General features: G+C 42.8%; 1 protein-coding gene across 1 annotated transcript in view; it reads left to right on the forward strand.

The window, feature by feature from the left end:
• Positions 1 to 4,452, forward strand: part of FBN1 (fibrillin 1) — a 227,686-nt gene extending 223,234 nt beyond the window's left edge. Inside the window, exons 65-66 of the mRNA XM_023617896.2 lie at positions 1,759 to 1,933; positions 3,157 to 4,452. Of these exons, the coding sequence (XP_023473664.1) occupies positions 1,759 to 1,933; positions 3,157 to 3,546 (565 nt within the window). The 3' untranslated portion in view covers positions 3,547 to 4,452. The remainder of the gene's footprint in view (positions 1 to 1,758; positions 1,934 to 3,156) is intronic.
• The last annotated feature ends 15,752 nt before the right edge of the window (positions 4,453 to 20,204 follow it).

Below are 20,204 nucleotides of genomic sequence, written 5' to 3' on the forward strand. Positions count from 1 at the left end.
TAGGAACACGCAGCGGTTAACTCCCCCTCATATACACCCCCCACACACACACACACAAAGTTACGAAGTCTATAACATGCACATACATGTATATGTCAAGTTATGAATTTAGTGGTCTTTGATTTCTTGACACACAAATGTCAAGTGATTCATTTTGGGTCTGTGTAGACTTGAAGGTAAGAGAATGTTTCATGGGAAGCTAACAATGCCAGCAAGAGGACACAAATTCCCAGATGTTTGTGTCTGGCTCTCAGTAGACTCATTCTTTATAAGTTTAAGGCCAGAACCGTTTTCCCAGCAAAAATTGTGACACTCCAAACTGGCTCCCGGCCAGTGGGACTTTGTAGTCACACTTCTTGTAAGTGGTGTTCCAGGGATATGAAAATATTGGAAAGGACTTCTGAGAAAGGAACCAAAGCCTGCAAGTTTGGGATTTGCCTTCCCATAATTTAATCATCATGTGAATGGATACACACACATAGGGTGACCATTCATCATTTCATCCATTTTGTTGTTTCTACACATTTCATGTTACAAGATAAAGGAAGAAGAAAGGAAATGTCCTGGGCTCTGGCAGGATGCAGAAAATAGTAGGAACCTGTAAATTGGTGAAAAATACAAAATATATTCTCATTGGTGCTGTATTTTGAATCTTAAGGGCATAAAAGAAAATGAGGTATAAACAGTAGGCTAACTAGTACAGAAAAAGAGATAAATAATATTTGGTCTATGTTATGAGCCCTGAGTAGAAATCTACTGATTTATAGCAGTTTGGGCTTCTCTGTGAATCAATAGAGTGGACCCTGACCCAAAATAAAGATTCTCTTAGAGTCATTGAGATATTTCAACACATTTTGAAAGAGGAGCCTGGTAAATACATTCCAAGTGGTCTATGAAATAGTAAGCAGAATAACAAAACAAGGTCCTTGTGAAACACGCAAGGCTCCCTCCATAACTTGGCTTTGATAACTGAAAGGCAAAGAAAAACAGCTGAACTCGTTCTCTCTTGGGCATGGGTTTGTTTTTCCAGCCTCACATGAGTCAGAGCCAATGGCCCTAGCGGTTTTGAATGACTTGAAACAATTTCCCACAGTTGGGCAAGCTCCGATACATGTAGTTTATATCTTGCATATCTTCACAATTTAATTCTACATCAACCTCAGTTATCACCTGGAGCTTTCTTCCCATCTTCAGTAGCTTCAGCCAAAGTGAGAGGTCACATAACAGGAGAGATTGCTCAGAAGCTGGAGTCCTGAAGGGTGGTGACGGTGGTGGTGGTGGAGATAGCGGGTGTAGTCATGGTAGCAGCTAAGCAGGAAGAGGGCAAGGAAATGAACGGTGATGTTGCACACCTTTCACAATCCCGTGGAGCCTGCTTCATAAAAAGGCCTTTTTTTTTAACCTCCCAAGTCACATGGTCTCCTTCCTCCCCTGTTCTTCTCTTATTTCTACTGCAAGTCCCCTCCCCAGCATGAGTGCAGCAAAATGCCTGCCACATTAGGAAATAAAGGGGCAAATAAATATGCAAAACAGGGCCTTGAGAGATAGAGAAAGAAATCAATAAACTCAGGGAACTGGAATTGGAGGGCAAATACAGAGGATGTCAGGGTAGTCCTCAGAACCAGCCGCTCATCCAGTGGACAAATAATCAAGGGCTGCCTGTCACCAGGCAGGGTCCAGGCTTCACCAGAGTTCTTGCACCCCCTCCCTGATCTCCCGCTTCTGATGAGAACCGTCTATGCTCCCCTTCTACTGCAGGCACTGTGTTTCTGGAATGGGCATGGGCCGAGGAGGCACAGAGCCACCTTCCAGCAGTGAAATGGATGACAATTCACTCTCCCCGGAGGCTTGTTATGAGTGTAAGATCAACGGCTATCCCAAACGGGGCAGGAAACGGAGAAGCACAAACGAGACAGATGCCTCCAACATCAAGGTGGGTCAGAAGGTCGTTTCTCCTGATGTCTCCTATTGCGGAAAGGCTTTCCAGATTCCTGCGGTTTCCTCCGAGGGTGCTCCAAAGTGTGAAAAAGCTCCCTGGGGAGAAAATCCAGACATTCCCTGAGCTCTAGGCTGCATTTTACCAGAGGCTGTGGAGCTCTCCGGAGTTTCTTGCTGCTTTTAGGGAGTGGCCATCGAAGGTTTTCACATACTTGCTCATTTCCTCTGTCTCGCCAAAAAGAAAGTCAAACACCCACCCAAAGTCTGCTGAAAGGACAAGGTCTGAGATCCAGGACAGCAAGTGGGCAGAATAGTAAAGTGACATAGTGCTCCCTACACAGGGACGCCAAGTTCTGAAAGCTAGAGGCTCCTCTACTGAAAAGAGGCATGTGGAGAGTGAGGGACTTGGATTCTAGACAAAAACAACATGGAGCTCAAGCAGCCTGGGTTTCTTTGCCTACGGCTGCTGCAGCCTTTCAGTCAACTCAGAAATATACAGATATTCACCCAGACCTCTGGCTCTGGGCCCGGAGAATCCGGCACATGTGGTCCCAGAGAGGCAAGCAAGAAGCCAGGTGAAAAGCATTGCATATTAGCGGATCATCAGAGTCAGGAAGTAGCTTCATAGGTGTGTCCTTCAGAGGGGATGGTTTTGCGTCAGTACACAAAATTGAAATAGACTGGTCCTTTCAAAGCATCGGTGCTGCAACCCATCTGCTGTGGTTTGGGAATGAGATAAGTCTTTGGAAGGAAAATAATCTATTAAAACTGTGGTTCTCCAACTTGAGTGTGCATCTGAATCATCTGGAAGGCTTGTTAATATAGACTTCTGGGAGACACCCCCAGCATTTCTGATTCAGTAGGTGTCAAGTGGCAGTGAGAATTTGCATTTCTCAGAGATTCCCAGGTAATGCTGAGGCTGCTGGTCCAGGAACCACACTTTGAAACCCACTGCATTAGAAGACCTCCAAATACAAGTGATTTCAACTCGACTTTCTTCTTGATATAAGTTTAATATTTTTTAATATAAGAAGCATGTGCCAATTTGACATGTTTGTGGTTTAAACCAAGTGTTTTATGAATATGCATTTTCAACATAGTATGTACAACATGAGAAGAAAGTTGTATTAGTGTGGGATTCAAGTCACTTTTTCTTTAATATGGAAAATAAGTGACATATTTACATTTTATTTAACACGTTGCCATGTGTCTTTCCAGAATCAGCCTGAGATAGAAGCCAATGTGAGTCTTGCAAGTTGGGACGTTGAGAAGACCGCCATGTTCGCTTTCAATATTTCCCACATCAGTAACAAGGTCCGAATCCTAGAACTCCTTCCGGCCCTTACGACTCTGACGAATCACAACAGATACTTGATTGAATCAGGAAATGAAAATGGTTTCTTTAAAATCAACCAAAAGGAAGGGATCAGCTACCTCCACTTCACAAAGAAGAAGCCAGTGGCTGGAACCTATTCATTACAAATCAGTAGTACTCCACTTTATAAAAAGAAAGAACTTAATCAGCTAGAAGATAAATATGACAAAGACTACCTCAGTGGTGAACTGGGTGATAATCTGAAGATGAAAATTCAGATTTTGCTTCATTAATTCACCATCCAGAGACCAAATAATTAAAAAACAAAGATAGATAGGTAGAACTGAATTTTCCCCCAATCAGAATCTTCATATCATAGGTACAATCTTTCACCACATAAATTTCTATAAATAAGCACTATTCTTGTATTACAAAAGCAAGGTACAGGTGACTACCCTAGTTCGAAACAACCACTTTCTCAGGCTTCTTATGTGTGTAGCTAAGCTACCTTGTTATATGTGTTAATTCTTGAAAACTGGGTCATGTATTTCCATTGGGAGTTGGCCATTCGTGCTGACACGCCATCCTTCTAGCACACGTACAGGAATGTGCTTTCCATTGATGGACCGTTCTATTTTTTCAAATTTTTAAACTTTGCTTCTCCAAATACAAGTACTAGGTTGGCCATTTATAATATCTATTTGGTGCTAGTAAATTCTCAAACTAGATTTATAAATGCACTGTAATATTTACACAACTTAGAAACCAAATTACAAGTATTCAGTTCAAATACTTCATTAATTTCAATCAACCAAAGTTAGTTCAGTAGCTTATCTCAGTTATGAATATAATACCTTACATGTAAATTAAGTGTGTGTATACTGTAATCGTATTTTTTATCATTGAAACATTTATAAACTAGAATAATAATGCCCTTAATGTGAGGGTTTGTAATGGTGCTTATTAAGACCAAAGACTTGTTAAATGTATACACCAAGTGGTAATGAAATTTCTGTGACTGGCCCACACATGTATGGAGGTCTGGGAGGACCAGGAAATAGCCTCAGCAGCCAGAGGACCACCAGTGCATCCTTCATCCCACCTGTGCAATATGCCAAGATTACCCTCGGTCATTCCTGTCAACAAGGGGTCTATGTCATAAATGTCACAATAAAACAGTCTCTTCTTTTTTTAGTGTACCCCTTGGCTTTGTGTTCTTGCATGGATGTGGGATTGGAGGGGCCATTCTGGAGGCTAAATAGTCTCCTGAATATAGTTATCCTGGGTCTGTTAGCTTCTAAAGGTGCCAAATGTATAACCCCTAGAAGAAAATTTAGCATATTTGAGTCAGTCCTTTGTTTTATTCATTAAAGACGGCAGAGTTATCTCTCACCAATAAAAAATTTAGATTGTAGCGTCATTTCTAAAACATGACCTAATTAGTCCTGTGACTTTTAAACTACTACATTTAAGTTACCTTAAAAAACAAGTTCAGTCGTTGTCTTAGAGCACGTGCGTTTCATTATAAAAGATTTATTATGCCCCCTCCCTTTAAATATACACACAGTGTTGGCAAGTCTTAGGTGTTCCATCCTTTTTTTCCCCTAAACATCTGTTGTTAGTCAATGGTAGTCTAATTACAAAGGGATAATCCCAAATTGAATCCAATTGAATGCTTTAACTCTTGTTTTCTGAATGTCATAATTTGAAAATGCTGTTTAAGTGCAACATTGAATGTTTACAAGTTAAACTCATTCAATTGATATGAAATAATTTTTAAAATCCTTCAGTGCAGTAAAGTAAAGAGTAGTGAAAAATAAAGATGGAATGAGATTGCTTCATGAAGGGAGAAGAAACCAGACAGGACACAGAGAAGTCCTCTCAAAATCTTCAAAGAGCTAGGCTGAAGAAGACGGAGTGTGTATGTTCCAGAAGACAAAACCAGGGTCAGTTGGCGGAAAGCTCAGTTTTACACATACCTTCCTAATTATCAGGCCACCCACTGAGAGAATGGGTTTCTTTGCAATGTGTGAGCTCTCGGTCACTAGCTAGAGGGTTTCAGTCTAGGCATAATGGCAGCCGGTGGACAAGGATGCTTTCTTCCACCTAACAGACCATGAACATCTTGAAGTATTTTCTGTGTCTCTTATTTTGCTATCCAGAAAAATCTTGCTCTTAATAGGTGCTCAAAAGAGATGAGTCAAATGACAATTTTGGAAGGGATTTGTACCTTGGTTAGGAAGTGAAAATATGACTCAAAATTTCCTTTTAACTCTGCACCTCTACTTCTATGATGCTAGTCTACTGAAATTGTTGGAGAAGACTATATAGCATATGGTAAACAATAATTTGCATTCAGAAAGTGTCTTTGATAATTTAACCAGAACTGCAGTATATTCAATAATGGGTTTTCTTTATAACAAACAACAGAAGAAAATAGAGTTGGCACGAGGTAGATCACTTTGATATTTTTAATAGTCTCAGTCTGGATTTTATTTATTTCAGAGCCAACAATTTCCAACAGCATATTTTCCATGTTTCTGACTGTAACAAAACATTTTCTTCATTGTTCCATTGTAAATATTCCTCTTGTCGAGACCCTTTTTAATTCTGAGATTTAAACCTGTACCTTCTAATTGTCTGTGACCTTTCAATTTTACTTTCAATGGTTCAAGAACTTGGTTTTGTAAAAGTCTCAGAAGCTTGAAAACGTCGTCTCTACCCCTCAGTCCATTTCATTTGCCAATAATTATTTTGTAAGTAGAGTTGAAATGAACTCAGCTGGCCTTGTGATATGTTTAAACTTGCACAAACAACTACATTTTTGTTCAACAAATAGCACTTTACTCGGCCAAAATTGCTTCAGACATTGCCATTACAAATACTGTTAAACTTCGGAAATCATGTTGTAAATTAGATAAGCCAAAATAAAGGACAATTAGATTGATGCTATATTAGTATACTTAAAAGTTATATACCTCTAAACTGCTAGAGATCTTAAAATCACAGTCAGCTTTGTCCATAGAAGGTACTTTGTTCTGATTTTAACTGTAGTTCTTAGAGATATATTAGAAATGTAATTATTGAATGGTTTAAGGACATTGTTTTTAAATGCTAGAAGATTATTACTAGAAGAAAGATTAGTTTTCACATACATAGCTGAAGACAAAGTTATTTCCCCCTTGCCAATTTTAAATAAACTTAGGGAAAAAAAGCAAACCAATTTACTTCATTAAACATTTCGAAACCCATCGTGAGCGTACGTATTGTTAGAAAAGGACTCTCAGTATTGTTCTGACTTTGAGGTGAGAGAGAAACAAGAAGGCTGTGAATTTGATTTTGCAAATTTCCATGTGTATCCACGACTGGGTTCACTTACAGGTCTGGGTTTCAATAAAACGTTCTGACATTCTCACAAATGTCTGTAAAAACAGGACGGTCTTGTATATTTGACACCAACGTACATTTGGCAGGACCTGGCAATAACACAAAATCTATTATTTCAACTAACTGCTAATGAATCCAAAATGGTCTTTTTGGCAAACAAAGTCATAAACCTCTTTTTAGGATATGGACTGTTTTGCATCCTTGATCCAAGCTTGAACTATGACCTCTACAAATGATGTCAGTTTCATTTTTACTATTGGACAGTGGAAGGTGCATCCTTTTTAATCAAACCAAGTCATAGCAGGTAAGTGAGTGTGATTTCCCACTAGCTCAACTCTCTGCTCTCTATCCATTGTTGTTTTTGTTCCACACAAAGTAATATTTATGCTATTTTTTATCTCTGTGACTATTCCCATTTCATAAATCAATGCCGCACTACCCCCTCTGCTCCCTTTTACCCTTCAAGGGTTGGTTACAGTGTCAGCTAGAAGGCGTCACACTCAGTATTTCTAGAATCCTTGGCTCAGGTTCAAAGTTAAGCAACACCAAGGTAGAGATGTTTAGCAGAAAGCAGCTGCTCCCTTCAGCGGTTTCTGGGTACCTTCCACACCCACCTGATGTGTTCTTTGCAGCTATGGTGGGAGCTGCAGAAATCAGAAGAGGTCTGTTTCCTTTTTAACATAAATTCTGTCTGTGGGAAAATTAAATCAAACCTGAATGATTTGGCTTTTTCTTCTCCTGGAAATGGGAGACATTTGAAAGCATCCTGGTGATGATCACACATCTCATCCATCCCACTAGCCATTGACAGAAAGAGGTCACAGGCCTGTGTAGTTGTGTCTGTACGGCGAGCTCTGCTCTGGGTGTCCCCAACAGCTCTGCTGTGTAGAAGGCCAGACTTGTCAGAAACGATTAATGGGACGTTGATCTATCAGAATTTCAAAAGCATGGCAGGCTGGATTGGGTTTTTGTCTCTGTATTTTTTTCATTTAATTATTTTATTGAGGTCATATTGGCTTACAACATTGTGTATGTGTCTGTGTATTTTTGTTGCTACATGAAGTCAGCATGATGTGCTGGTCAGCCTTTCTGTTTTCAGTTGCAGCACGATTATCCCCCTTCAGCATGTCCGCTGCATCTCTTAGGGCAGTCCAGTGTCCAACTCCAGTGATCCTGTGCCTCAGGCAGGATTGCCAGCTTCTCCGAGGCCTGCTGCTTCCTGCGTGTTTGTGGATTGACCCTAGCAGGCTCACTTGTGGGTCATTCACAGTAATTGAGCCCAAGAATCAGTCTGCTGCAAAACCAGCTCCCCCAGAGAAAATGGCTCCTGATCATGCCCACCCTGTCCATGTCCCCCACACAGGCCTCATACCCACTGGGAGAGGACATGGGAGCTGAGCGCACCATTCCTAACGGCTGATGCTCTCGTTCTCAAGGTTTTCCCTCAGGGTCTGTGTTCCTTAGTTCACAGAGCTTTGACCTTTCCTTGTCTGGTAGAGAAAATTTGCTGAGATTTCAGTCCCGTCCTGAGGTCCTCAGGAGCGCCTGGTGCAGAATCCTAACGCTGCAGGGAAGCTGAGGTCAGAAAGCCTGTGTTCAAGTCTTAGTTCCCTTTCTAAGGTATGTGGCCAGGGCAACTCGTTGATGTCCCTGAGTCTCATTTTCCTCATCAGTATTTTGGGGTTCATAATAACACCTTCCCTATATCCTCACAGGATTCGTGTTGGCTACCATAGATATTTTTTTGAATCTAACACATCTAGTTTAAAAAGCACTTGTGAGTGAGAGTCCCTCTGCATCTCATCTCAATCCTGGGTAATTATAATCCTCCTTGTGCATGAGTTCAGGTGTCTTGTCAAAGGTCTCTTAGCTTAGAGAGGTAGGACTGAGACTAAAAACCCCAGACCTTCTGACGACACAGCATGTACTCAATTGACTGTGCATTCCAAAAGAAGAACAAATAAAATGCAGTATATGAAAGCAAAATAGGAACCTGGAAAGCTACAAACTGCATTCGCGATTCAAGATCTAGCCTCCTCTCTGCTCTTCCAGTAACCGCACGAAGATGGAGGAGAGAATGAGCCACACTTTGCTCAGCCCTCCTGCTTCACCATCGCCACACCTCCCTTGACCCTTAGTAAATGCTCATCACACTCTTGTAACACATTGCTGCCTCTCCTCGGTCATGGGAGACCTCTGATGGCAAAGAGTCTGCTTCGTCCTCATAGCCCCATTGCCCATTTTGGTACCTGACACACAGTAGGCACTTAGTATGTGTTGAATGGGTCAATGATTGAGATTGGAGGAAGTAAAAATATAAGTGAAAATGGGAAAAACCTATGCAGAAGAGCAACCCGTTTCTTCTGTGTCTTTCCTCCTCTTCCTTTCCTTCCTTTTCTTTGTTTTTCTCAACAAATATTTTGTACCACCTGCGTGAAGCCCTAGGGACAAAGATGAATGAAGCCAGGTACCTAGCCTACAGGAACTTTAAAATGAGGGTTGACAGAGCAGCTCTCTCCCGTTGTATCTTTGGTGGGGACATGTCAGACCTTGCAGACTCCTGAAAGAGGTGGCAGGATATAGAGGTCCTCACTTCTCACAGCCGGAGGAGACAGGGGGCAAGACACGATTCTGTGGTAAATTCACCTTTGACATCTACAAGGCCCCACGTCCAGATCTTTATCACCAAAAATTAAAAACACCATTCTAGTATATCTCCCCCATATAATGCTGAAAAGTGGTGATTTTCAGTAGTGAGTTCACTTTTAGAGTCAGATTCCTACGTTAAAATGACACCCAGAAAACTAACATAAAATATAGGCAGAGCTGCCCAGGTTAAGGCAGAGCTAGACAGCCTGGGGGCTCTCTACTCACTCCCTCCAGGACAATTCTCATTGAAAATTATAACTGAAAGGTCCTTTAGAGTCTTATTGATTCTACAAATGTAAAACAAATATGATTTATCAAGTTAGTTTTAAATGTTGACACTTAAACACTAAGCCTAGGGTTCTTAAATAAGGGTGTTGTAAACATCATAATAACAACAAATAAGGAAGCTATAAACACTTTCATAGTATTTATATATGGCAGAAACCGACTAGATGCTTACCAACCCTGTTTTTCCCTCCTGGGCCCACAAAAAGACAGCATCTCTTAACTTCCTCTGCAGTCAGATTGGGGCCTGTTGAGGGAGTCTAACCACTGAACTGTCATGAAAAGTGGCTATATGCCATTTCCAGGTCTAGCCAAAAAAACGCAGATGCAATCACCATACTTGCAAGAAATAAGCTTTATTGTATTAAGCCACTGATATTTTGGGATTATTTGTTATGTATTTGTTATATTTATAAATGTATTTTTGTATATATATATATATTTGTCTAGGCTGTCTAGAGTCATATATATATATATTTATAAATATATACAAACAATTGTATTAGGGTAATTAATATATACATGTATTTGTACTAACCAGGCTATTTTATATATATATATGTATCTCCACTCTCTTCACTACAAAGACTCCACATCAATGGTTCTCAACCTCAGCTGCACGTCAGAATGACTCAGGGAGTTTTTTAAAAATCTGGGTATCCAGGCTGCACCTCAGACCCATGCATTCAGAATCTCTGGAGTTGAGGCCCAGCCATCATCAGTTTCAAAAGCTCTGCAGGTGATTTCAATTTGTAGCCAAGGCTGGGAACCACTGCTCTAAATGTTTAGGCCCATAGTGAACATGAGGCAACTTGGGAAAATCCACCAGGTAATTCTGATGTGCATCCCATCCACTGTTGACACTGCAGTTCTCTAGGTGCTGTGTTGTCACGTTATAATGTTAACTTTAACGTTTCCCAACTCTGCAAACTGTATCTTTTCACTAGAGTTTGGGATGTGGCATCGGTAAGGAACAAGCAAGCAGCAGCGAGGCGTGGATGCTGCCAGGTGATTACCCAAACTCATTAACCTACCCTGTGACTGTCATTTGCACTAGCCTTGGGGCTAGATTTTTGCCCCAATACTGGATAGTTCTCAGGGAGTCAACATGTCCATTGTGAAGTCTGTTCATGGCAAAATATTGAGGAAACCCCCCAAAATATCAAAATTAGAAGTATGGTCCAGTTAACTCAAGTTTCCTCATACCACCTTTACAAAACTGGAATATATAAATTAGTTCTTTTGAAGCAGATAGTTCTCTGGAGTGAAAATCAAAACTCTTTCTTTCCAAGAAATGCTCAGTTTCTGCTAAGACTGCGCAAGTTACACGGTGGGACATGGGGCCAGGCCCCCACCCAGCCCAGGCTCACGTCACTCGACCTTGAAATGCTGAAATGACAGTCTGGTGCCATTTACCAGGAATGCGTGATGCATTCTGATTCCTAAAATTTAAACCTCTAACATGCCTCCCAAGAAGTTTTCTGGTTCACAAAGCCACAAAAAAGAAACTGAAGACAAAACAAGGACTACAGAAAAGTGGGATGTTGTGCCAATATGAGAATCAGTAAAAGGAGCTTTAAAATATATATTGAATAAGAACACTCAATTATATTGCCATGTACTTCATATGTGAAGGACTATCCAATGATAGATGATGGAAAAGATATGAAATAAAAAATCCCTCCAAATAAGTTTAAATGTTATGTTACATTCAATGCATGTAATAAGTTCCCTATGCTGAATATGAAGAATTTTTGTTTTTAAGTCAAAATGTTTAATCATGATCCAAGAGGCTGGGGGGCCTTTGGGACAGTAGCAGGAAGAAAGCAAGGCCCAAATGCTCCGGCTCCTGTTGCTCAAATGCTCTGCAGGATCCCAGGGCAGGGCAGGCAGCAGGTTCCCATCCCCCATTCAGAGGAGGAGACAAGGAGGCAAGCGTCTTGCTCCAGCCTTCCTGCAATGGGGACTGTCTTTCTAGGCTGCCTCAGAATGCCCAGCCCTGCCCACCTGGAGAATGCAGTAGAGAACGACTGATTTGTTAGAACCTGGGTGATCCTGGTGGGCAGGAGGAAGGCATCAGGAGAGAGCTTGGGAGAGCTGGTCACCACCAGAAGACACGACTAAACCGTGGTCACCGAGTCCAAAGGTAGGGCAGCCTGAGTCAGAGGTGGAGAGAATGAGGACCCAGCCAGTCAGCTTCTACTATGGCCTCATGTGGAGTCAACTGGATGTGTGGGGTGGGGTCAGGGTTGCCACGTTGTTGACTGCACCTCCTCCGTGATGCTTTTTTCTCCCCCTTGCAGACTGCAGATCGGGCTGGGTGTGGAAGATGGGAAGAGGGCCCCTGGGCAAGTCCAGCTACCAGGGACTTTTAATTAAGATCCATTTTAGTTAAGAAGAAAATCAATTTCTTCCTCTCTCTACTAAGGAAATAATAATATTTCAACAATATCTAGAGGAAGGCACCAAATTTTCAGCCTGCCTGGAGCAGCCACGTGTCAGTTTAGTCTGCCTCGAAATCTAGAGCAGTGTTTCTCAGACTCATGGCCACGCTCGTTAGATCTTGTTAAATCCCCAGGTGAGTTTGAAGGTCTGGGGTGGGGCCTGAGATGCTGCATCTCTAACAAACACCCCTGTGATGCTCATAGCCTCCAATAAAACTTTATTTACAAAAAACCAGGTAGCCAGCCCACAGTTTGTAGTCTGCAGTCTGAATTTTTAAAATACAGTTTATCTTGGCTGCTGAGTGGTTTTGGTGTAGTCGAGAAGGGGGCCTCACTTGCCCTGCCCTCATCCTGGCCCTCGGCAGCCTGCAAAACCCACTTCCAGCAGGGACATCCCTGTGGACTGCCTCTTAGTTCATTGTTCCTGGTCTGTGAGTGGTTCGCACACCCTTCGCTTTCAAATCCATCTGCGACACCTCCCAGCCTGCCGCCACACCACAACACCAGTTCTCATCTCGCATAAAATGTGTTCAAAAACCCAAAATTTCAAGAAGATGCTAGGATGTGTACTATGTATATATCTTGTTTCAGAAATTTTAGCTGTCTCTAAACGAAATTCCTGTATCAGGGAAATAATTTTTTAAATGCTTTACTACAGGAGTAGATGTTATGTTTCCTGATGGTGTGTGTGTCCGTGCACGTGTGTGTGTGTTTATGTACCCCCTTTAAATGAAATCCAAATATTTGAAAATTTTCCTTGAATGGGGCATCATGAAAAGTTTTGCCTCCTACTGGTTGGGCTTTTACTCTCTATCATCAGAATACTCTGGTCTTACTCGCATTTTCTTACAAGCTTTTGTCAGAAGGGGTTGGGAAATATATTCATATGTAAAAATCATGTCAAACATTGTCAGACATAAAGCTTCAAAGCCTCTTCAATAGTGGAAGACAGAGTCTGATTTTTTTTTTAAGATAAGCTAAACTGTGTTGGCTTAAAAGGACTTTGGATAATCCATTACTTCTTCATTGCTCTTATTCTTTAAAAGTGTGTCCTCCTTTGAAAAAATACATGGACATAATCCCCAAAGTCTTAACATACCAACCTGATGAGATGACTGATCTTCATCAACTCGATATTTCATATTGCGCAGGAGTGCTTAGCAACATCTTCCAATGGAGAGATTTCATCACACAACTCGTGTCTACAGCTCATTTAGACAAACATGAAACGAGGTCACCTCCAGCATGGTTCCTCACTATCTATTTCCAAAGAGCTCAATAATCGGCCCCACCCTTCCCTGTCTGGCTTCTGCTTCATTGGTCGCAAACCACAAAAACAATTTTATCCAAATAGATACACCCATTTACTCACATACAGAGCAACAAGTATGCACGAAAATACACTTTACAGGGTGGGTCAGTGGGAAGCAGAGGGAACTGGACCAGTGGGAGAGGGTCATAGGTGGAAGAGGATGAAGGAAGGTGTGCAATGGGGCGGGTGGTGGGTGGCCAGAGGGGCAGATCATCACAGAGGCAACACAGGAAGTTAGTTTTGCTTATATTTTAAACCCAGACGGGTATTGCCTCTTAGTAAATATTTGAGAACTTCTATGTGCTTTGCACCGTACTGGGCATTATGGCAAATACAGAAGGGGTCTACAACATTGAACCACTACTCAAGGGATTTACAATCTAGTGGCAAGATTGACACACATGAAGCCATTGTGTGGGAGCACATGCACGCGCACACACACACAGACAAAGATACAGCAGTTATTTGGTTTCTACAATGTCCCAAGCACTTCAGAAATATCATATTTATGCCTCACAACCATGCTGCAAAGTTAGGTACTATCAAACCCTTCTTATCAATGGAGAATAGGAGGCCCAGGAGGGGTAAGGAATCTTCTCAATCTTACCCAGCTAACAAGTGGCAGAGCTGGGATGCAGTCCTAAATTTATCCAACTCTGTTTTGGTCCAGGGAAAATCTCAGTGGTTTAATCTAAAAAGAGTTTATTTTTTGCCCAAAGTCTGAAGATGGTCCTGGTTGACTTTCCCAGGAGATTATTCTCCAGGTGGAGACTCAGGTATCCATGCCCCTTCCATCCTGAAGCTCTGCTCTTTCCAGTGTCTGGCATCCAAAATCGTCCATGAAAAGAAGAGCAAGCGATGATGGCACACAACATGCCATAACAACCCCCACCCCAAAGCAATAAATCACATTTATTTCATTGACCGTAATTAGTTTCATAGCCCCAGTAAGATGAAAAGGGGTTGGGAAATGAAGTGGCTGGGGAGCTGTGTCCCAGAAACAACTTGACCTAATGAAAGGGGAGCAAATCTCTTTGGTGGTCAGCTGGCTCTCTCCGTTACAAACTCCAAAGCCACTAAATGTCACACTTCTGAACCACATGAGGAAAAGCTAAATTATGTGGTGCTAAATTACAAGTTCCTGATGGAAGTTCAAAGGAATGGGAGATCACAAGTTTGGAGCAGAAAGAAGGGAACCTGAGTAGGGTGCTGAAAAGTGGGTATGAAGAAGACATTTCTGGCTGTGAGGAACAGAGTGAACATGCAAAGTTGGGAAGATAATGATGCACTCGCAGTCATGCTACAAGATATCTTTATGAGGTGTATCACACGCAGTGATAGCCATTAGAGGCTCAGTCCTTGGGGGAGGGCAACTCTCTAAAAAATAGGGCTTAGTAAGTGCTTTCAGCTGATGCAGACTGCAGCCTTCCCAGGATCTTCTCCAAATGCAAACTCGAGAGGACAAGGATCACGTTTTGGATGTTGTATTTTGCTATTCAGCACCCAGAGCTTAGCAATTGCTCAGAAATGATAAATTGCTCAGAATAATGAATGTTCTACGGACAAAGGTGGGCTTTCAAAAACAGCTGAGAGGTGGAGAAGCGAAGGCCTGACAGTTTCATCATTTACTATTGAACTTTTCATTACCTAAAAGGCGTGGAAAATTCCTGGAATCTTGCAACATATATCTTTTCTGCAAAAGGAGTCTTAAAATTTGGTAAGGGAGTATATAGTAGAGGTGGTGAAAGATCATTTCCATCAGAAGCATTGGTGCAAGCTTCTTGGAGATGTAGCAGCCAAGCTGGACTTTCACAGAGAGAGAATATTCTGGATAAGGGCACTGAAGTGGGCAAGAACAGAGGGGGCAGTAGTGCCAGCTGGCATGTACAGCGTGTAAAGGGAGTAGGGTCATGAGGTTGTGGTCATGGCGGGGTTAGAATGCCTGCCTGGAGTCATTTGGAATACAGTGGGTTGCTTTGGTAATACTAGGAATATTAATCCAGCAGGAGTGTGTAGGATTGTCCTGGAAGCCAAGAGGCTGAGGCAGTAGAACAATTCAGGAGGCGTCTGACTTCCCTTTTCTCATGGCTCTTTCACAACCACTTGGCCAATGCCCACTTATCTCATTGGGACTTTAGACATGAAGGCAGGAGCTGTTTCTATCTCAATCATTTGTTGAAAGAATGAAACCCTGTGGGAATCCAGGCAGGAGGTCTCAGTAAGGTGGCGGTTTGGGGCCTAGAAGGGAGGGAACGGATTCAAGAGCCACACGTGAAGCAAGCGGTCCTGCTCCCTGCTCTGCTGTTCTGTTGAGCAACCTAAGGAAAGTCACTTCCCTCCTTGTCTCCATTTTTTCACCTTTCTCTTGTCCCCTGCATATGCACACTGAGGAGAGAGAATTATGTAAGAGGTTAGGGAAGACTGAAAGTAAAAGGACTTGTATAAGACCTTGTTAGAAGAAAAAAACGGTGAAGCAAGTGTGACTAGGGGCTCAAAGACACTGGATTGGGTGACATCTTAAAGCAGTGAGTGCCTTAGAGGCCATGGAATACAGGACCTTGTGGGAAGACGGGAGAAAGGACAACAAATGAGTTCATCACGTGTGTGGGAAACTAGTGATTGTAGAATGTGGTTTTGCTTTGGTGGCTGGAAAAGAATAACACTGAAAAGGAAAACTCATTTAAGCTTATAAAAGGGCACCAGGACAAAAGGAGGAGATCTGGTGCAACAGGAAGGGGCAGCAGGTTGGGCCGTGGGTCTGGCGAATAGGTAAGCCTTTCTAGGCTTCGGTTGGCACATCTATAGAAGGAAGATGGTATGGCTGTGCCTGAAAGCCACCCTGAGGACCTCCCATGTCCACTTGCTCTCCTCCCTCTCTGCTCCGAGTCCACCCTCTGTGCTCCCAGCTCTCAGATTCTGTGAGAATCAATACCTGGGATGGCCCAGCCCGAGTTACTCTCCGTTCTTCTGGTTTCTTTAGGGATACAGAAAGATTCGTGGCAAGAATATGGAGCCCAAGTCTTGAAAACTGCAGTGGCTAATGTGGCACCTCCACCCCAATGTGACTTATGTGATGTGAATCCTCTTTTGAAAGAATTGACACAGGATCCTGTGCTCCAAGCTTTGAAAAGCCCTACAGCTAAATCTCAGGCTGAGGTCTTGTACATTTGGAAGGTACTTTCCAACTTACAAAGCGCTGTCATGTGGGCATGTTCTCCCCAAGGCTGAGGACGGTAAACAGCCCAATGAGCCCATGATCTGGCTGCTGTGTGTTCCAAGGGAGGGAAGGCCTTCCTGACCACGCGAGGTGCCCCACGCCCTCTCTCCTCCCTTTCTCACAGCCTTTCGACCCCCAGGGAGTGCTGGAGGAGATGAGCTAGTGCTCAAGGCTCCCAAATCTGGGCGAGCTCCGGGCCACCCTCCCTGCCTCCCAACCACAGCCAGCTGAGAAGAAGGATGCTCCCACCTCACATCTGTGGTGAGAGCCAGAGAGTCTCAGAAGGGCCGAGCAAATTGGGTCAGACTTCTGTGCCGGGATGGGAGATTCCTTGGAATGACTGGGTACATGTCAGCTAGTAATGACTCAGTTCTCTTCTCCCAGATGCTAAGCTGCCGCCCTCCCCTTAGGGAGCTCCAGCTGCCAAGGAGCACTGCTGTGCCTTCTGGCTGCTGTGGCACGTGTGCTTAATAATAATGAGTGTCATTTATGGAGCCCTTAAAATGTGCCAGGCAGCGTGCTAACCACTTTACAAATGTACCCGATTTGCCAGGTTGGGATATAAAATGAGGTCACATTCTCTCAAACATGAGTATTAAATGCCTCTGCGTCCGCGTTATGTCTGTGTTAAGAGTGCCAAGGCCCCAGGAAGTCTTCTTCTGTCCAAAGGGTCAGTCCAGATTAACATTGCCTTAAGGCATTAAACCCAAAACCTTGCCTAGTCTGCCAAGGAACCTCATTCTTTTCGGCTTTGCTTGCCACTGCCAGCAGCCCCAAAATCCCCCCTGGAGATAGCCCCTTAATGAAATTGATGGCCTGGTGTCTGAGGAGGCCCCTGCCCATTCCAGGAGCCAGACCCCTTCAAACAGCCATTTCCAGCAATGAGAACATGTCCAAAAGTACTGTGGATATCAGAACATGCACCTGTTATGCTCCACTGTCCTCTGTCCATGTCACCTCTGCTCAGGGACCCTTAGACATCCAACACCAAGTGCAGGGCACAGTTCTGCTCTTTACATACAGTACTTTGAGTTCACACACAATGTTATTTTTCCAGACTCAGCTACCCATTGTACTTTCCATTGAGCTTGGATCTCATCTCTTAAATGGTGGGGACGGGACCACCTCTCTACACATAACATCATTCCAATTTCCTGTCTCAGTGTGACTAGCATGTTTTTTGGGGAATCACCCACTTTATTATTTGTGGGTTATCTTTTTAAATTCTCACATGCCTTTGCATTAATAGCTCCATTTCACAAATGAGGAAACAGGTAGAATGATGTTAAGGAATTGCTCAAGGTCACGAAGTTAACAAATAGTAGATCTGGCACTTAAACCCACACTCTGATTCACAACACAGCCCTGTCCCATCTCACTAAAATGTTCTTGGTTGTGACATCCATCAAAGTCAAGGGAAGAGGGTCCTTAAGTAGGTCAATGTGTCTCTTCGTGGAGCCCCTGGACCTGGGGAAAATCATGTGCAGTCAGCTAAGCTGAAAGCCCTTATCTGAACTCCAGTGGAGGAGACGAACACCCGAGTAGTTTGTGAGTAGCTAGAATATGTAATGCCACATGTGGGGTGTGGCGGTTTAGCACACGTGTTGGTGTTGGACTGTGGCCTGGCCTGGCACTCTTACTAGGCCAACGGCCTGGGTTAGGAAGACTCAGGACGGTAAATGTGAGAGATCTAAAGTCATGTGTGCCAGCTACGAGCCTCTGTCCATTCCTAGGCTGGTTTTTGGCCTCAGAATCAGCACTAGACTCCTTGGCCACTATTGCCTCTGCACTGGGTCTGAGGCTTTTTGGACAGAAACACACGGGAAGAATGGTTTTATCTGGTCTCACTTAAAAGTCATTTGGATATATGAACTTGACTTCTCCAGCACCACCCTTGGGCACCCTCTTCTATCCCAGTAAAGGCCCACCACGGGGAAACATTATCTGCTCCAAACAAGAAGTTCAGATGGAAACTATTTAAACAGAAGTTAGATTTGGGTCTCGGGCAACAGCCAAATAGCTGGTGGAGAAATCAGAGAGCAGAGGCTATGGGTAGAGAGAAGAGAAGGAGCAGGTGGCTCTGAAAGAGACCCACATTCTGGGGTGAGGGTGGAGGAATGTTAACAGGAAGTAAGCGGCGAATCTCGAAGCCAAAGCAAATAAAGGATCCAAAGCTGCCCATCTGGCCTGTCCATAAGGAACATTGCCAAGAAAGAACACAGCAGGAAGGAGAGGAGTGGAAGATTCATGGCACCTTGCTTAGCAGCCAACAACTGGGAGAGGTGATGCCAGCAATGCATTCTGGGAGAAATCAGAGAGTTACTCTACCTCCTGAGTAATTCAAATGGGATGTTTCTGCCCCTTAAATCTGGGAACAAGAGGCTTGAATCCTATCCCCATCACTACCCCAACCTAGATTGTGGAAATTTAACACTCTTTCTTGGGTTTCTATGAATTCCTGAGGGCTAATATTATCACTGTCTCCTCTGTCATTTAAGCGTCTACTTTCCAGCATGTTGTACTCTGTTGTGCACCATACTGACCCAGATATCAAATAGAATGACCTCCCTTCAATTTCTACACATCTCTGCCCTCCCCCCTTCCAAAACAGACTTTAAAGGGAAGAGAGCATTCATCATGGTGAGGTAAAGCAATCGTTATAGGTGGCAATGTTTTATTCTTATTATGTCTGCTTGCTTTGGACTTCTTCAAAGAGTGAACACTTTGCTACTACATGTGCCTAAATATGTGATATCTCTTTCATGACAGTCAGTGGATGGGTTTTTTATATGAGCAACAAATAATAACCATAAATATAGCTAACATTTATTGAGAATGTACCATGTGCCAGGCACTATTAAGAAATTTATATAGAGTAATTAATTTTATCCTAACAACTATCACAATTTTATAGACTAGGAAACTCTCTATTAAGAGACTGAATGAATGGTAAAGTGAATTTTCGAAGGGTACACAGCTGATAAGTAACAATTAATAGGACTGGGTTTTGAGCCCAGGCAGTCTGACTCCAGAAGATGGAGGAAGGAGGGGAAGAAGATGAGAGAGGCTGATGGATTATTAAATGGTCAATAGAATCTGGGAAGTGAGAGAATGATCTATTTCATGAAGAGGTTGATTTTCTCCTAGAGTCACAGCCTCTGGACCTGGATCACAGCAAAGCTAAGAAAAGAAATGCAGCTCCAGTGGACAGGGAAGTTAACCTCAGCCTGAAGCTGGAGAAACAGGGTATGAGAATTCAGATTAGGACTCAGGTTTCTTGGGGGGCTAGGCAGAAGGCTCTGTCTCTGCTCCATTTTGCAGAAACAAGAGGTTCTTGGCTACTTACCACTAATAATGAAAATAATGGGATATAGGTAGGAAAAGTAGCAAAAAAAGAAGTCTTCCTCAGGAGTCTGAAGATTTCCAAGTGTCCTTTGCTGTCTCTTGATCCTCAAATTCTAATTTTTTCCTCTAGAAACATTTTTTTCCAACTGTATGAATGATAGATCCTCAGTGCAGAAAATTTGAAAAATGCAAGAGAGGTATAGAGAAGAAAATGGCAATCACTCAGGGATCAACTTAATATTCTATTAGACTCATGTATACATGGAAACTAGTCTTATAATATAGGTCACACTGTAGATCAATGGAGAAAAA

Source organism: Equus caballus, chromosome 1, assembly GCF_041296265.1.
Source record: "Equus caballus isolate H_3958 breed thoroughbred chromosome 1, TB-T2T, whole genome shotgun sequence".
NCBI lineage: Eukaryota > Metazoa > Chordata > Mammalia > Perissodactyla > Equidae > Equus > Equus caballus.